Genomic DNA, 13,793 nt, shown 5'->3' with positions numbered 1-13,793 from the left:
AAATTCTCATTAAAAAAATAAAAAATAAAAAAATCTAAGCTATATTTCACATGCACAGTCCTTGAGGGAGCAAATCACACATACCTTAGACTGAACTTCACCTTTCCTGGGACCGTAAAGCCTTATTTGAGCCTCTATTTCTTCTCCTGTTGCGCTAAATTCCTGCACGGAGGCACACGGGGCTCAACATAGGAAGGAAATAGGGGGAGAAAAAGTTCACTTTCTTCTCTTGGCTACACTAATCTCACAAAAGCCTCCAGATGTAACTCCTTTTGTCTGAATATTTCTGTCTGCTTCAGACTGACATTTCCTCTCCTAGCAGAGAGATGGGCAGAGATATTTATGGCAGAAAAGATAAATTGCGAAGTGTTTCTCAGTCCAGCTCTGCAGTTACTCGCACGTCCCGTGCTTTCTCCAGAGCTGAATGCGTTTTCTGTCATAAGGGAGTGCCTCGGGACGCCAAGCAGCTTGAGGGGATGTCTGGGTGTGGGCTTGTACCCCTGGGTTCAAGAACACCATTGAAGATCTGTGGATGGGGAAACGTGGGTGCAGGCTAACCAACCTCCATGGCCATTTGGGATCTCCCTGGCTGGGCAGCATGGCTGAAGGCCATCACTGAAGCCCAACACCACTCAGCTGCCTCCCACCCCATTTGTGGCAAGGCACGTGGCTCAGCCAAGGCCATGAGTCCACACAAAGCCCTCTTCCCTCGCAGGACTGGTGAATACATCATGCTTGTGGTGGCCTCGGGCCTTGCCTGCTCCCAGTCCTTAGCTGAATGGGAGCTGCAGGAGGGCTGGGGGCCAGTGCTTGGTATTTCCACACGCTTGTTTTTAAAGCTCACAACCTCATCCTTACGAGCTCCATTTACTGCACCTTTAGGACGCTATGAGGTGGGCAAACACCTCTTAGAAATTTTACTTGAATCCGTAAATTCCTCTGTGCCCCCAGCGAGCCATATGGTGAGGCTAAGTGAGGGCTGAACCCTGTCCCACCACTGGGAGAGCAAGAGCAGGTGGTGTGTCCCAGCAAGCAGGAATGCAGCGTGTGGATGTGCTTAAAATAATTTTAAGCATAGCTAATTAGGACCAGCTTTTTAAGCAAAAATATCTGCAATTAATTTAATAATAGTAATAATAATAATAAAATAGCTATAGGTGCACAGTATTCAGTTGTACACTACAAATTACAGTGGTGTTGCAATTAGCATACTGCCCATTAACCCAAGCGAGCATGAGTATGGGTGAATTGCAGGGTTTTCTTCCAGAGCACGAGTGCAGGGGAACTGAGGGGTATTTCCCTAGGAACAGCTGTCCAAGCTTGCCCCAACAGCCAGACTAACAGATGCCAACCAAGTTTTCCCTTATATACAGGACTGACAGTATGTTTTAACTCATATATATCACAAAACAGTCCTTTCAAACCAGCCCAACGATCAGGCCTGCACCCATTCTGGTATCCCTTTTCCTACGATAGCTTACTCACAGAAAAGATATTAAAAACAGGCAATTAGATGTCTGTTGGCGTGGTCTCTGCTTCTGTGCTTTGGGACTTCCTGAGCCAGGGCTGCACTTCATGGTTAATAATCCTTTCAGGATATATATTTTTTTAATGTGGTTTTCTAATTGTTTTTGATCTCATTTATTCTTTTCACAGCTAGAATATCCCACGGCTATGAATTTCAGTCTGCTGTGTAATGTTTTTGTTTGTTTGTTTCAATTCTGTTATCTCAGATAATTTCATCCAAATTTCTCTGATTCTGGTAGGAAAGCACTGTAGAAGCAATGAGTGTTTCCTCCCTTCTTCATGTCATTTATTATGTTATAGGCCACAATCACATCCGCCCTCAGTGATCTCTTTTCCAGGAGGAGGAGGCCCATTGCACAGAGCCTCTTTACTTAGGGAAACTACCCCCTTTCCCTTCAGTGGTCCTGATTTTTTTGAGTTCTGTTTTGCCCTTTTGGAGTTTGGAGATGCAAAACTTATGAATAATGGAGTGATAAGGGTCATATAATGATGTTTTCTCTTTGGTTTGCTGTCCCAAATTCCAAATATCCTATTTGAATTTTATTTTAACTATTATGGTCAGTCAGTTAAATGATCCAAAACAACTTATTCCTGACTGTTACTAACAAATGAAAACCTGTAATTGAATATGCACCCTTTGGAGCATCTTTCCAATTGCGCATTGTTTGTATTTATTACCATCGAATTGAGTCTGCCAGCTTTTCAGCCCATAACTCAGGATCACAGGCTGTCAGCAGCTACTTGTCTTTGGTTCTGCTCTTACCACCCTGAGGCGGTGAGCATCACTGGTTGCTGGTCACCTGCCTGCGGAAGGCAGGTAAAATTTCATTTAATGAAATTGTTTAGTTTCCTTTAAATCCTGAAGGGTGTTGGTGTGAGTGAGTACTGGTTGTCTTTACTTAACTTTACTTCGTTTTTACCTCAATTTAATTAAAGCAATGCAATCTCATGGAGTAGCCAAACTGCCAAAGAAATACATCCACACCTTAGACCAAAGAGCTGGGCAGGGCATTATGTGATCCACACAATCAAAGTGCATTCAAGGTTTGTCCAACTTCAAATTTTTCACATTCAGAGACATTAGCAGGGTGTGTTGGAGAGCAGTTTGAATTGGTTCTTTAAAATGTGTGTTCTCCGAGTTTCTTTCCCGGAAAGCTTAACTTTTGCATATTTCCTTGATGAAATTTCTACATCTGCTTAAGACTTAATTGTGTTGAGATTTCAGTGATTGGGAAGTTAAAATGAGAGCTACATGTTTTTCCCAGAGCCAGACTGAACTGTCCTTCACCTCCCGGCTGCCCGTGAGGCTTCCTACTGGTGGCACCGATGTCCTTGCCCTCCCACACAAGCCTGTTTATTTCCACAGCAGCTGGCTGGGCGCTGCGTGCCCCGTGCCTGTGCCTGTGCTGCAGCACAGCTGTAGCCCCACAGCAATCAGGGACAGAGCCAATAAAGTGGGCAGAGGGAACCCAGGCCTATTTTGGAGGGTGCCTGAGGGTCAGGGGTCTCTGAGTGGCTGTGTGGAAGTACTCCAAGGAAGTATCAATTTGTTTTTTTGTTTGTATGTTTTAAAACAGGTGATTTTTATCTATTTATTGTTGCTTTATTTGGAGATAGTAAGCTTTGGGACCTCATTTTCTGTTATTCTTGCGGTGTTTTCCTACGTTTTTAATTTTCACCTCAGTTTTGCTGGCTGAAATCAAATAGGATATACACGTATGTGGCTCCTTAGGAGTCCATTGAGTTGTATCTTCACCTTATATTGTGAAAGTATAAGGGAACCTTATAAAAAGTTGGCTGGAACTCAGTTTCTGATGCCTGCTGCTTAGTTGTATTCAGAAGTTGTGTATGAGCAAGCTTTTTTGTGGTATTTTTAATTTCTGTTCTCAATTGCTGAAAGGCTAACACAAAAAACGTGAAGTAAAATCACTGGCTTGCACCCCGCTCCACTTAAAATATCCACAAAGTTTTGACTAAGCTTTGCCTTCCCTCTTCTCTTGTCATGGGTTTTGATAGCGTAGCTGGGTCTGCAGGCTCCATTTTTGACTTTTTTTTTGGTAAGATGGTTGCTGCATTTTAATTTAGTTGAGTTGTGGAAGAGGCCCAAAGCCACCAAAGGCTGCCGGGGGCCGCTGGCCCTGAGGCCTCCTCAGCAGGTCCTGGTGGCACCATGACCGGCCGGGGGGCTGATGGCGCTGTGCTCTCTTCCAGCGCAGCTTCAACTGCCTCTGCGCCACCCTGACTGCTGCTCGAGCTCCTCGTGGACATGATTGTCTCAGTCCCAGCCCCAGAAGGAGTCCTGATGAACGCTGACAAAGGCAGGTGCCTCACTATATGTTCGGTTGCTAAAAATGTCTCCAGAAGGTTGTAAAAGTATCGTGAAAGGCGTTTGGGGCTTGAAGGAGGTTTTGCAGTTGCGGTGAGTTGTACTGAGGCCGGTGTTCTTGTTTGCTGTCTGATGTCATTTTGAGATGTGGATTGCAGCGATGGGCAATGGTGTTACTTTCAGTACAACAGGAGGGCTCAGCCAGCAGGTGTGGGCCCAGCAGTTGATGTTATTGAGATGGGGGCTTGCAAATGGCCTGGCTCCCTTAGTTTGTGAGGTGAATGCTAGAGAAAAGCAAAGCTTAGTGTGGTATTATTCCCTTTTTTTGAAGCCCAAAATAATCGTGCACTGTGTGCTTCTTAGAAGTGAGGATTTTGTATGCTCCTCTATGTATGGGGTGTTTTGGTTTGTAGTGGAAAGACCTGACTGTCAGTGCTCAGTGCCTGGTGCTTCAGCCTCCTGTATTGTCAGTGTCTTAGGTGTGCTTTGTTTTCAGAGGGATGTGGATGGATGAGGAGCCTTTTGGCTTACTTGGCTTGTGCTCTGTGGCAGTGAATACAAGTGTGACATGCAGGTTGTCTGGTTGTCATTCCTAGCTCAAGGTGTAAGGTCTAACTCAGACACCTCCTGATGCACTGGGGGCTTGAGGTGGGGCTCTGGGTGTGATGTGGTTTGACTAACTTAAAAAGAGTAGCCTTGCTGCACTGTCTAAGTATTTCTTCTATGCTTCTTCGTTAAACTTCAAAGCATGGAGGTTATACAAAATCCTTGTTATGAAATCCCTATTATTTTTCCTAAAGCGGAAACTATTTGGCTCCTAAAAGTAGTAATTATTTGGTTATGAGTATTGTCTTTTAACTTTATTCACACAGAACATGGAGGCAAAGCACTTGGGAATGAATCACAGAGTTGTAGGGGTTGGAAGGGTCCTTGAGATCATCGGGTCCAACCCTAAAGAATTCAGGAATGAAGGAAAAGAATGAGGGAAAAGTAGCTTGATCATTTATGTTGATACAATGTTGGTTGTGTTAATTCTGTTTTCAATATGAAAAATATACTTCTGAGGGACAACATAGAAGAATAGGGAGCTAGGATGTGGCTGTTTGTCTGCTCAGTGTTCTGTCTAGTCTCAGTGGTGTGCTAAACCTGAGTTGTTGGCATTTGGTGAGCCCACAGTGCTGGTGGGAAGAGGTACTTCATTGCTGAGCTTAGGTTTGTGGCTATAGCTGGCTATCAGAACAGTGCTACTGGTAAGTTTTACATTGAAGAGTTTTGTTTTATAAACAATTCTCAAACTAGCTCTGAATGTGTGCTTTTTTTCCATTCTATTGGGCTCAGCTGGGGACAGAAGAGCGGTATTGCTAACAAGCAACAAACATTTGGTATGGTTCTGGCCAACTTGTAAGTGCTCACAAAGAATAAATTAGAGCCCCTCCCCTAAATCTCAAGTGATGTAGCTTAATGATGTTTTAAATATGTTATTTTTCATGGTAACAACTTTCTGGCACTTTAAGGTTTCCTGCCTAACTATTAGGGATTGAATTATGGTTTATTATCTGATTATAGCAGGTTTTTCCTTCAGAAACATGTTAGACTGTACCAAGCTGTTAAAAAGAAGGTGGCATGATTAACCCAAGCAGGTGGCCAGCAGGGAAGACTTGGGGTAAAACTTCTTCACCTGGGATAGCTTCAGACTTGTTGCAGATGACTAATTCTGTGGCAATGGAAAAACCCTTCCTGGTGTGCTTTGGGCCATGGTTATGGTGGGAAAGGTTTGTACCACCAGCACCAGGCTGCAGCTCATCTACAGTGGGGAACTGAGCACAGCTGGTCACAGAACTTCAAAGCAGCTCTCAAAAAAACATACCACTCTTGCTTGATTTTTTTTTTCATTTTTTTAATGTAGCATTAAAATGCTAGAATACTAGAGGAAAGCTGTATACTATCCAGCAAATAAGGCACATGTCGGAATGCCATTTTATGGACAATCCACAAGAGGTTTTACAGTCTGTTTAGCAACATAGTCACTCGGTAAGCAAGCAGTCATTTGGATTGCTGAAGCAGAACTGGTACCTCCGAGGCCTTTGTCCATAGGTTTTGTTTGTTTTAGCTGTACAAGTTTATTAACAGTTACAGAAAATGAAATTATACAAATAACCAACTGAATCTCACAAGGTCAATGGGTACAGCTAAACAAATGTAATAGTAATGAGGTTAATTTTTTTTAAAGCTGAAGAAATTCATAAGATACAGTGTTAGTTTTAGCACTAGTACACAATGCAGTGAGTGCTGTACTAAATAACCTTTTAAAGGAAACAAGAATCCAGTACAGGGTTGGGCAGACCTCCCATTTTAGCATGGTAAAATATCAAACTAAAAACCCAATCCTTCATAATATAATCAAACTACATGAAATGTAAAGTGTAAAAATGCTTCAAATACGTGCACATGCATATTCTATATTGCTATGAGTTCTAATTAAAATAAACATAAATCCCTACAATCATCTACTTCAATCCATTTCTCTTTCATCCTTTGATTAATATTATTGCTGTAGCCGGTACTGCATAGCTGAGCTCACAGTCTGCAAAGAGTTGTGAAAGTCGAGTTGTCAGACAGCATCCCAACCAACTTTTTTCCCCTCTCGCCGTGAAAAAGGACAAGAACTACCATTTGAAACTCAACACTTGTGCTTCAGAGTCTCTGAAAGCTGAGTCTCTGTGGTGCTTTCAGCATCTTCTGTCTCTCACAAGGTCATAAAGTGACAGTATACTTTTTCTCTCACTTGCTATATGTCTAGTGATAGCTTTTTCTAGCGATTCTTCCCCAAATACACATAAATAAAAAGTATAAGCATTTTCATATAAGTCTAAGCACTTGAATAATATATTGGTTACTTAATACTGATATTTTCATCCAAGGATAACAAAAACAATATGGCTTAAAGAATTGCAAGGTTTTTTGTCAGAATTATGTACCAACTTTCATATAATATTTTATGTAGACAATATTTCCTTCTTAATGTAGTTCTGTTGCATACTTTATACAGACAAAAGCATTGTAAAAAAAAAAAAGTAAATTACTTCCATAAATATTTTCTTGAGGATACATCCTTAGTTCTGCAAAATACTTAAGAAAACTCTTACCTCTGTTAGTATCCTAGTTGAGAGGAAGGCCCTTCTGAAAGCTTCCAAGTTGTAAAAACTTTTCCCCAAAGAACAAACAATACTTTTTTTTTTAAAAAGGCCCTCAAATATATACAAAAAAGTTACTGCAAAGAGTTTCCAGATAAGATAACAATTCAGTATTACAAGAAATATTTGTAACCATTCAAAAATTTTAACATCTAAAAAGGTTTCCAAAATACACACATAGTATTAAAAAAAAAAAAAAAAGAAAGAAACTCTATGTCAAGTATAACTCAAGATAAATACACATCTGCAAGTAAAACTGTAAAATACTTCATACAGGGGTAAACATTTATATCAATCATCTATAGCTAGTAACTGCACACGATTGTCCCTTTGAAATTCATCCTAGAAACACAAACCATCATCCCTATGTCTAAGATCTCAATCAGCCCTCTGAGCACTTCAGCAATATAGCAACATTAATGGACAGCAGTGGTTTTGCAGGTAGGAAAGATGTGTTGAAGCCCAACCAGGAGTGGAGTGATATCTTAAAGAATGATTTGGTATGGGGATAGTTCCATCACATTTTAAATGTTGGCAAAGGCAAGTGGAAAATGTATGTCAGTTCACTTAAATCATCAACATGTGTTTTTAAAATCATTGCATACTATTCGGTGGATAACCCTTAGGATCCACGCTAGGAAAGAAAATGCCATGTGACTGCAGGATGTGGAGGACTAATCTATGAATACTAACTTTTCCAAAAGCTCTTAGCTTCTTCATGGGTTAAGTAATTCTTCTTTTTGGAATAATGGCTAGAGCTTCACAAGTATGCAACCCATGTTTAATCTAAATTTCCTATTATACAAAAGGTAAAATATAGAGTACGTCTTGACAAAAGGCTTCTCTCAGACATACGTAACTTCACATTTTTAGTTTACAAACTGAGTCCCATATAATGGGGAACTTTAAAATACACTTATTTTCAGAAATAATATATACTCTTGTGTATTTATTTGAAATTAAAAGGCAACTTTGAGACAAAAAGGCCTCAAACTTGGTTTGTATGGCATTGTTTTATGTCTGTGGTAGCAGCAGTAGAAACTGGCTAAAATTGGGCAATCCTTTTAAGCTACAGGGATTTTTCTTCATTGCTACTAAATGAAGTATTCATAATAACCTATTTGGAGCTGCATCAAGTTAAAACAGCTAAAAGCCTATACATGCTGGTTTTGAATCATTGATACTTTTCTCCAGAACAGTGCCAATGCCAAAGACAAATTCCATGTGAAATGTTCTGACCAAGTGAAGAAACACATTTAGATTTTATTGAAGAAATGTAAGTTTAAAAATGTCCAAAAAGGGTCAAAAAGGTTGTTGGTGGGGAACAAAAGATAAAACTGGTGCATGCTGGATAGATCTGTTGGTGGGCAGACAACAGTAAGAATCTGATGAAGTTAAAAGTGAAGTTTGACAAATAAGTGCAAAGAGACAAACTTTTCTCGGGTATGCTCCCAAGAATACTCAATTTAGGGAGACTTGTGTGGATTTCAAGTTCTTTACTGGTCTGTGCTTCATTTCTGATAATTGTTTAATAATCCCTTTGAAGAAGACTAGCTGAAGATTTAGATGCAGAGCTAGTTAAAGAGAACATCAGCAAGTATTTGTAAAAATCCAAGTGGTAAATCAACTCATCGTCTTTCCAGTCAAAATATTAATTTCTAGGTTTTCTTTCTGGCAGTTTGGAAAGGTTAGGTCTACATGTAAATTACCTTTTAAAAAAAAAAAAGTCAGATAAATGAAATTTACATCTTATAGTCAATCTTTTTTCTATTATTTTGGATGCTGCAAACCTTAGGCAGGGATGAATGGAGGGACCTTGTGCGTGGGCTGCTTCCAGCCCCAGGAGGGTTTGCACGGAGAGTTAGGCAGGACAAACCATGGTAGTGTTGCTCCTAGATTTTTCCCTGCATTTTGTTCTTTATCTGCTCTTCCCCAACATGAGTGCGGAGGAAATAAACCTGTTTTCTTGTTGTTTTAGATTTACTTGATATTACTTCAACACTTTGTGTCTCCTGCCTAGGATAATATCATGATATAAATATTGAACTTTTAACTACGCTTTGAATAATTACTATTCTACAGCAACTGATATTAATTACATTGAAATTGATCATGTGTATCTTTAGGAACCTTATTTTAAAATAAAACCTAAAAGTCCATCAGCTAAAAGCACCACCATGCAGTGTTGAATCTGGATAAACAGTTCGTAGGAGGGCTCTGTCATGAAAATCATGACAATTGCATATAATGGTATTTTGTAGTAAGCTTTTGTTCAGAATCTGGTGATATGCTGTGTATCAATGTAGCTGTGCTGAGGGATGTGCTGTTTCACCAATTTAGTGGTTACCATTAGACAGGAAGCATGTCAAAGCAAAATGCTTGGTAGCAACATCTGAGTTTCAGGTTAGAAAACAATTTTCTTATTTTGATCTGATGGAGTTTCTGTACTTGTCCTTTAGATGGATGTGAAGCATCAAGGAGTATTTTGTTCATGTACTATTAAGTGCTCAAAAGGAAAAAACAGATCTGGTTTCATATGTTGTTCTTTCAACATCAGGCATGCTTGAAACAAAATATCAAGAGTAATGCTAGAGGTCAAACTTTGAAAATCCACCCCTAAATTCACCTGCATATTTTCTTCATTTTTTTATGGACAAGTTAGTATCATTGCTCAGAGATTCTCTCTAAAGTAACTTTTGAGTCTGTGCAAAACAACGCATTTTTTTTTTTTTTGAAAATGCTAAAACTGCATATCTTGACTGATGCAAATAAAATCTGTTATTAGTGTTAAGTTTCAATAATATTATTCTTCAGCTATTTTAGTTGATAGAATTTTCACTGGGCAAAATTAGTTTCCAAGTGATTAATTTTAGTTAATATTTCAGCATTATATAGCCTTTCTCATGCAGTGATGTCAAAGCTCTAGTAGATATTACATGAGCCTCACAGCATTATTATCCTGTGAGCCTCACGGTATTATTATCCCCATTTTGCAGCTGGGGAGACTGAGATCCAGAAGGATCTTGTGACTTGCCCCAAATCAGTGACCTGCTGAAAGAATCACGGTCAGAAGCAACAAATCCCGATGTTTTTCCGTTGAACAGTAGGCTGACCTGGGCTTACACAGAAATAAAGAAGTTTGCAAGATATATAGATAACCTTTCCACCAGAATCAGCAGAAACAATTTTGCCCTGTTTATAGCAAAGCAGGGAAATAGTGGAAAATTTCACCTCAGGGCAAATTTGTGAAGAGCTTCACATTTCCTATAAGAATGCTCAGTAAGTATTCAATTTGCTTTACAAGAGCTTGACTGTACATACTTAGTTACATCTTGGTATTGCTTGGCAGAAAAAACCCTCTGTATTAGCATTATGGAGTTAATCCTCAAAACAGATTTAATTCACATCAAGTTATTTAGGACTTAAAATATTGCTGCTAGGTATCATTCACACTAACCAATCTCTCTAAAGGAAATTTCACAAAAATAGAAATTGTTGATTAAAAAATAAAACACAAACCATTACCCCTGTAATTTTTCTTAGTAAGTTACGCAACTGAATTGCTTGTTGTGTCACTGTACTTATATAGACAGACAAACAGGATACTGTCTCGAGGTACTTTCATTTCATGGTATTTTCCAATCCCTGATGAGATACTTCTTTGCAACAGGATGCCCCTGCCCAAAGTTCTACCTGAAATGGGAAAACCAAATATAACTCCTACATTGCTTCTAAGGTATATAGGTGTATCAGGAAGACAGAAGTGGGAAGGTTACATAGAGTGCTCTTCATGCCTCATAACACCCTTATGGCTAAAAAGTTTTTGTTATAACAATTTGTACAGTAGAAAACAGGACATAAAAATACTTCCAGAAAGTGGCTTTAAAACTACTATAAATAGTAAGTTTGGCTAATCATTTAATTAAGGGTTTGGGGGACAACTTTAAACATTCTTATCCCCCGTTATTCACAGTAAATTTAGTGTGCTTTCAGCCCAATGAATAGCCGATATGCATACAGGGACCATTGTAGCAGAATTATATGACAAGAGAAGGATCTGTTAGTCACACAAGCAAGCCAATTTCATCTCCTCCAAAAACCTCTTGGAATCCTTCCTGATGCTCTGGGTCCTGTTATGGCATTCCCTTTCTACACAAACCACACCCTCAAACAATTATTCACTTTTTTTGGCCACATCCTGCAAAAAAAAAGATTTTGCCTAAGCCCTGCCCAAATGACACTAACAAATAGAAAAGTCCAAGAAAGCAGCAGCACAAAACTCTCAGACTTTCTAAAACTCGGAAAACAATGATTTTCCTTCTTTTATGTTGTGGCTTGTTTAATCTTCCTTTGTCTTGTCATATAATAGGAATAATGTTCATGTTGTGGGTGAGTGCTTGCAATTAGTGGCCCCACAGTTATTTAACCTCTGCAAAACCCATTTATCACATATTCCCTGTCAATGTTACATCTTGCCTAATGAATAATACTTCATTTCACCTGGCCATGATATAGGGTCTGTGTAAACAATCAGCAGAACCCGCAGGTGTGGTTCTGTTGTGAACACTATCAGTAATGCTTCTATAAATGTGTACATATATATGTAAGTTTACATATGTATGTATACGAATTCACCATAGTCCTGTAAATACCTGTTGCATGTGTGTGCATACACAGGAGAAATACTACATTCTGTTACTGTAAGGCATACTATTAGGTTATAGATAGGCAATATTGGCAATTATTTTAGCTTTTATCTTGTTTTGTTGTGTTGCTGTTGATCGCGTGCTGCCAGAGGATCTTTCAGGATGATGGGGACGGGAAGAGGCCACTTGGAAGGTTTATTGCACACGGCGGCAGTAGTAGCCCAAAACTTTGCACTTCTCACACAGGTGCTGGGGATGTTCTTTGCTCTGGTCTGAAACATCCAGGCCATCCGGCTTTTCCAGGGGTCTCTGCAACAAAGAAAGAAAATAGGATTTGGTCCAAGGTTTTGTCACTGAGTCTTAGTCTTTGCTGCGTGTTTTAAACCTCCTTTTATGCTTGACAGAGCTTTCTTGTAGCAATTACAAAGGTTCTGCATTTCTTTCCCGAGCAGACCAAATGTTTTCAGTTCTTTGCTTTGTAGGGGAACGGAGTGCCCTCACAACCTCAAATGCTGTTCTTCATAACAGTGGTGCTTATTTGGCTGTAGGTGTTACTGACAGCCTGAGCGGGGGAGTGGACTTGTGTGGTCACATAACTATTTATTCCCTTGGCTCCAGTAACTGAGCCCTCCCAAAGGCATTAGCACCTCACGCATGGGAATCCTGTTGCCCAGCAGTGCCAGGAGGGGGTGACAACAGTAGGACCAACTGCTGCTGCAGGAAAACTGTCTTACAAATGCACTGATACTACACAGGGAAGTAAGGTCTTTCCAGTACTCAGCCCCATATTTCTGAGGCTGAATTTTTTGAGGTAGAGCAGCTGCAAAGCTATTAATGAAAAAACAAAGCACAACACAACCTCTGCAATGAACCTGACTAATGAATTGACTTCATTTAAATAACACTTGTGGAGTCACAGAGCTGGCAGTATGTTCAGCTAAACAAGGGAACAAAACTGCTTTGATTCTAGTAATCTTTGCTCTTTAATTTTGCATGACATGTAAGGAGTTTCACAATCACTATGAAAATGTTAAATACTTCAGTAGGGTTGTTTGTTTGCAAAGTCTCATAGGTGAAGTGGTGATAGAGGTGTGAGGTGGAACATCATAAGGTGTGCAGATTTTTGGAAAACAAACAAAATGCCCTAACATGATTCCTGTTTCCTTGAAATGTACCTGAAAAACCATTTCATTGCTCCATGCATTCCTGTGGGGAACATAGTGGTTGTTCTGTGGGACTGTGGTAGAGCCAGCACATGGGGTGAAATTGAAAAAGAAGCCCTAAGCCTCTCCCAGTTCTCATAAAGGTAGCAGACCATGGCATACCTTTTCTTAGTGTGGTTCTTGCAGTAAAGGATGGATATATATAAATTAGAGTTGTGGCCATTTATCATTCTGTACTTTCGCTAAATAATAGAAACTTACCTTGAGCAGTAAAACCTTAAAGTACACCTAGTCCTTTCAGTTCCCTAGGTATTATAAGTTCTTCATTCCAAAGCCACCCACCTGAGACCCCCATGGATAGGGAGAACAGAGCCTTCTGAAACTTCTTTGCTACATAACACTGCAGAACTGTTCACAATGCAGAAAATGGAAGGGTTTCCCAACTTCCAGTGGTTAAAATGAGGCAAAATATGTGTTTCCTATTATCCTAAACAAGGGATGTCTGCAACTTCTTGCTGTGATCAGTTGTATTGAATTATAAGCGCAACACTTCTGTTACAGTTAGTAGAAAGAGTATGGGAGCAATTCAGTGGGGATTGACAATGGTTTGTTACTGACTCAAGATTCTTCCCCATGATATGTTGTCTGAAGTTTTCTCTTTCTGGCAGTTTGAAGTCATTTACAATCTCATTGTAAGTTGAATTTCCTGTATCAGGTAGGGGGTGCTTGGACCTGTACTGGTGGGGGTTGACGAGGGAGGATGGACCCCTTATATCCTCTAAAACTCTCAACCCCCCTGCATCCTTGCTGTGTTTTGAATGACTTGTTGGAAGTCAGTACGTATGGATTTGAGATCACAATTGATAATACTGAGTTTAGGCTTGCAACCCAACCACTACTGCACACTGGGCTTCAACAACAACAGAGGCAAGTTGAA

The 13,793-nt window shown here is 39.9% G+C and overlaps 1 protein-coding gene across 1 annotated transcript in view; it reads right to left on the bottom strand.

Annotated features, from left to right (window-relative positions):
* Positions 1–5,745: 5,745 nt before the first annotated feature.
* ZCCHC24 (zinc finger CCHC-type containing 24) overlaps positions 5,746–13,793 on the bottom strand; it is a 111,640-nt gene continuing 103,592 nt past the window's right edge. Inside the window, 1 exon segment of the mRNA XM_032191265.1 lies at positions 5,746–12,002. Coding sequence (XP_032047156.1) covers positions 11,889–12,002 — 114 coding nt within the window. The 3' untranslated portion in view covers positions 5,746–11,888.

This window comes from Aythya fuligula, chromosome 7, assembly GCF_009819795.1.
Source record: "Aythya fuligula isolate bAytFul2 chromosome 7, bAytFul2.pri, whole genome shotgun sequence".
Classification (NCBI taxonomy): Eukaryota; Metazoa; Chordata; class Aves; order Anseriformes; family Anatidae; genus Aythya; species Aythya fuligula.
Note: the sequence above shows the minus strand (reverse complement) of the source record. Positions and strands in the feature narration are given on the sequence as shown.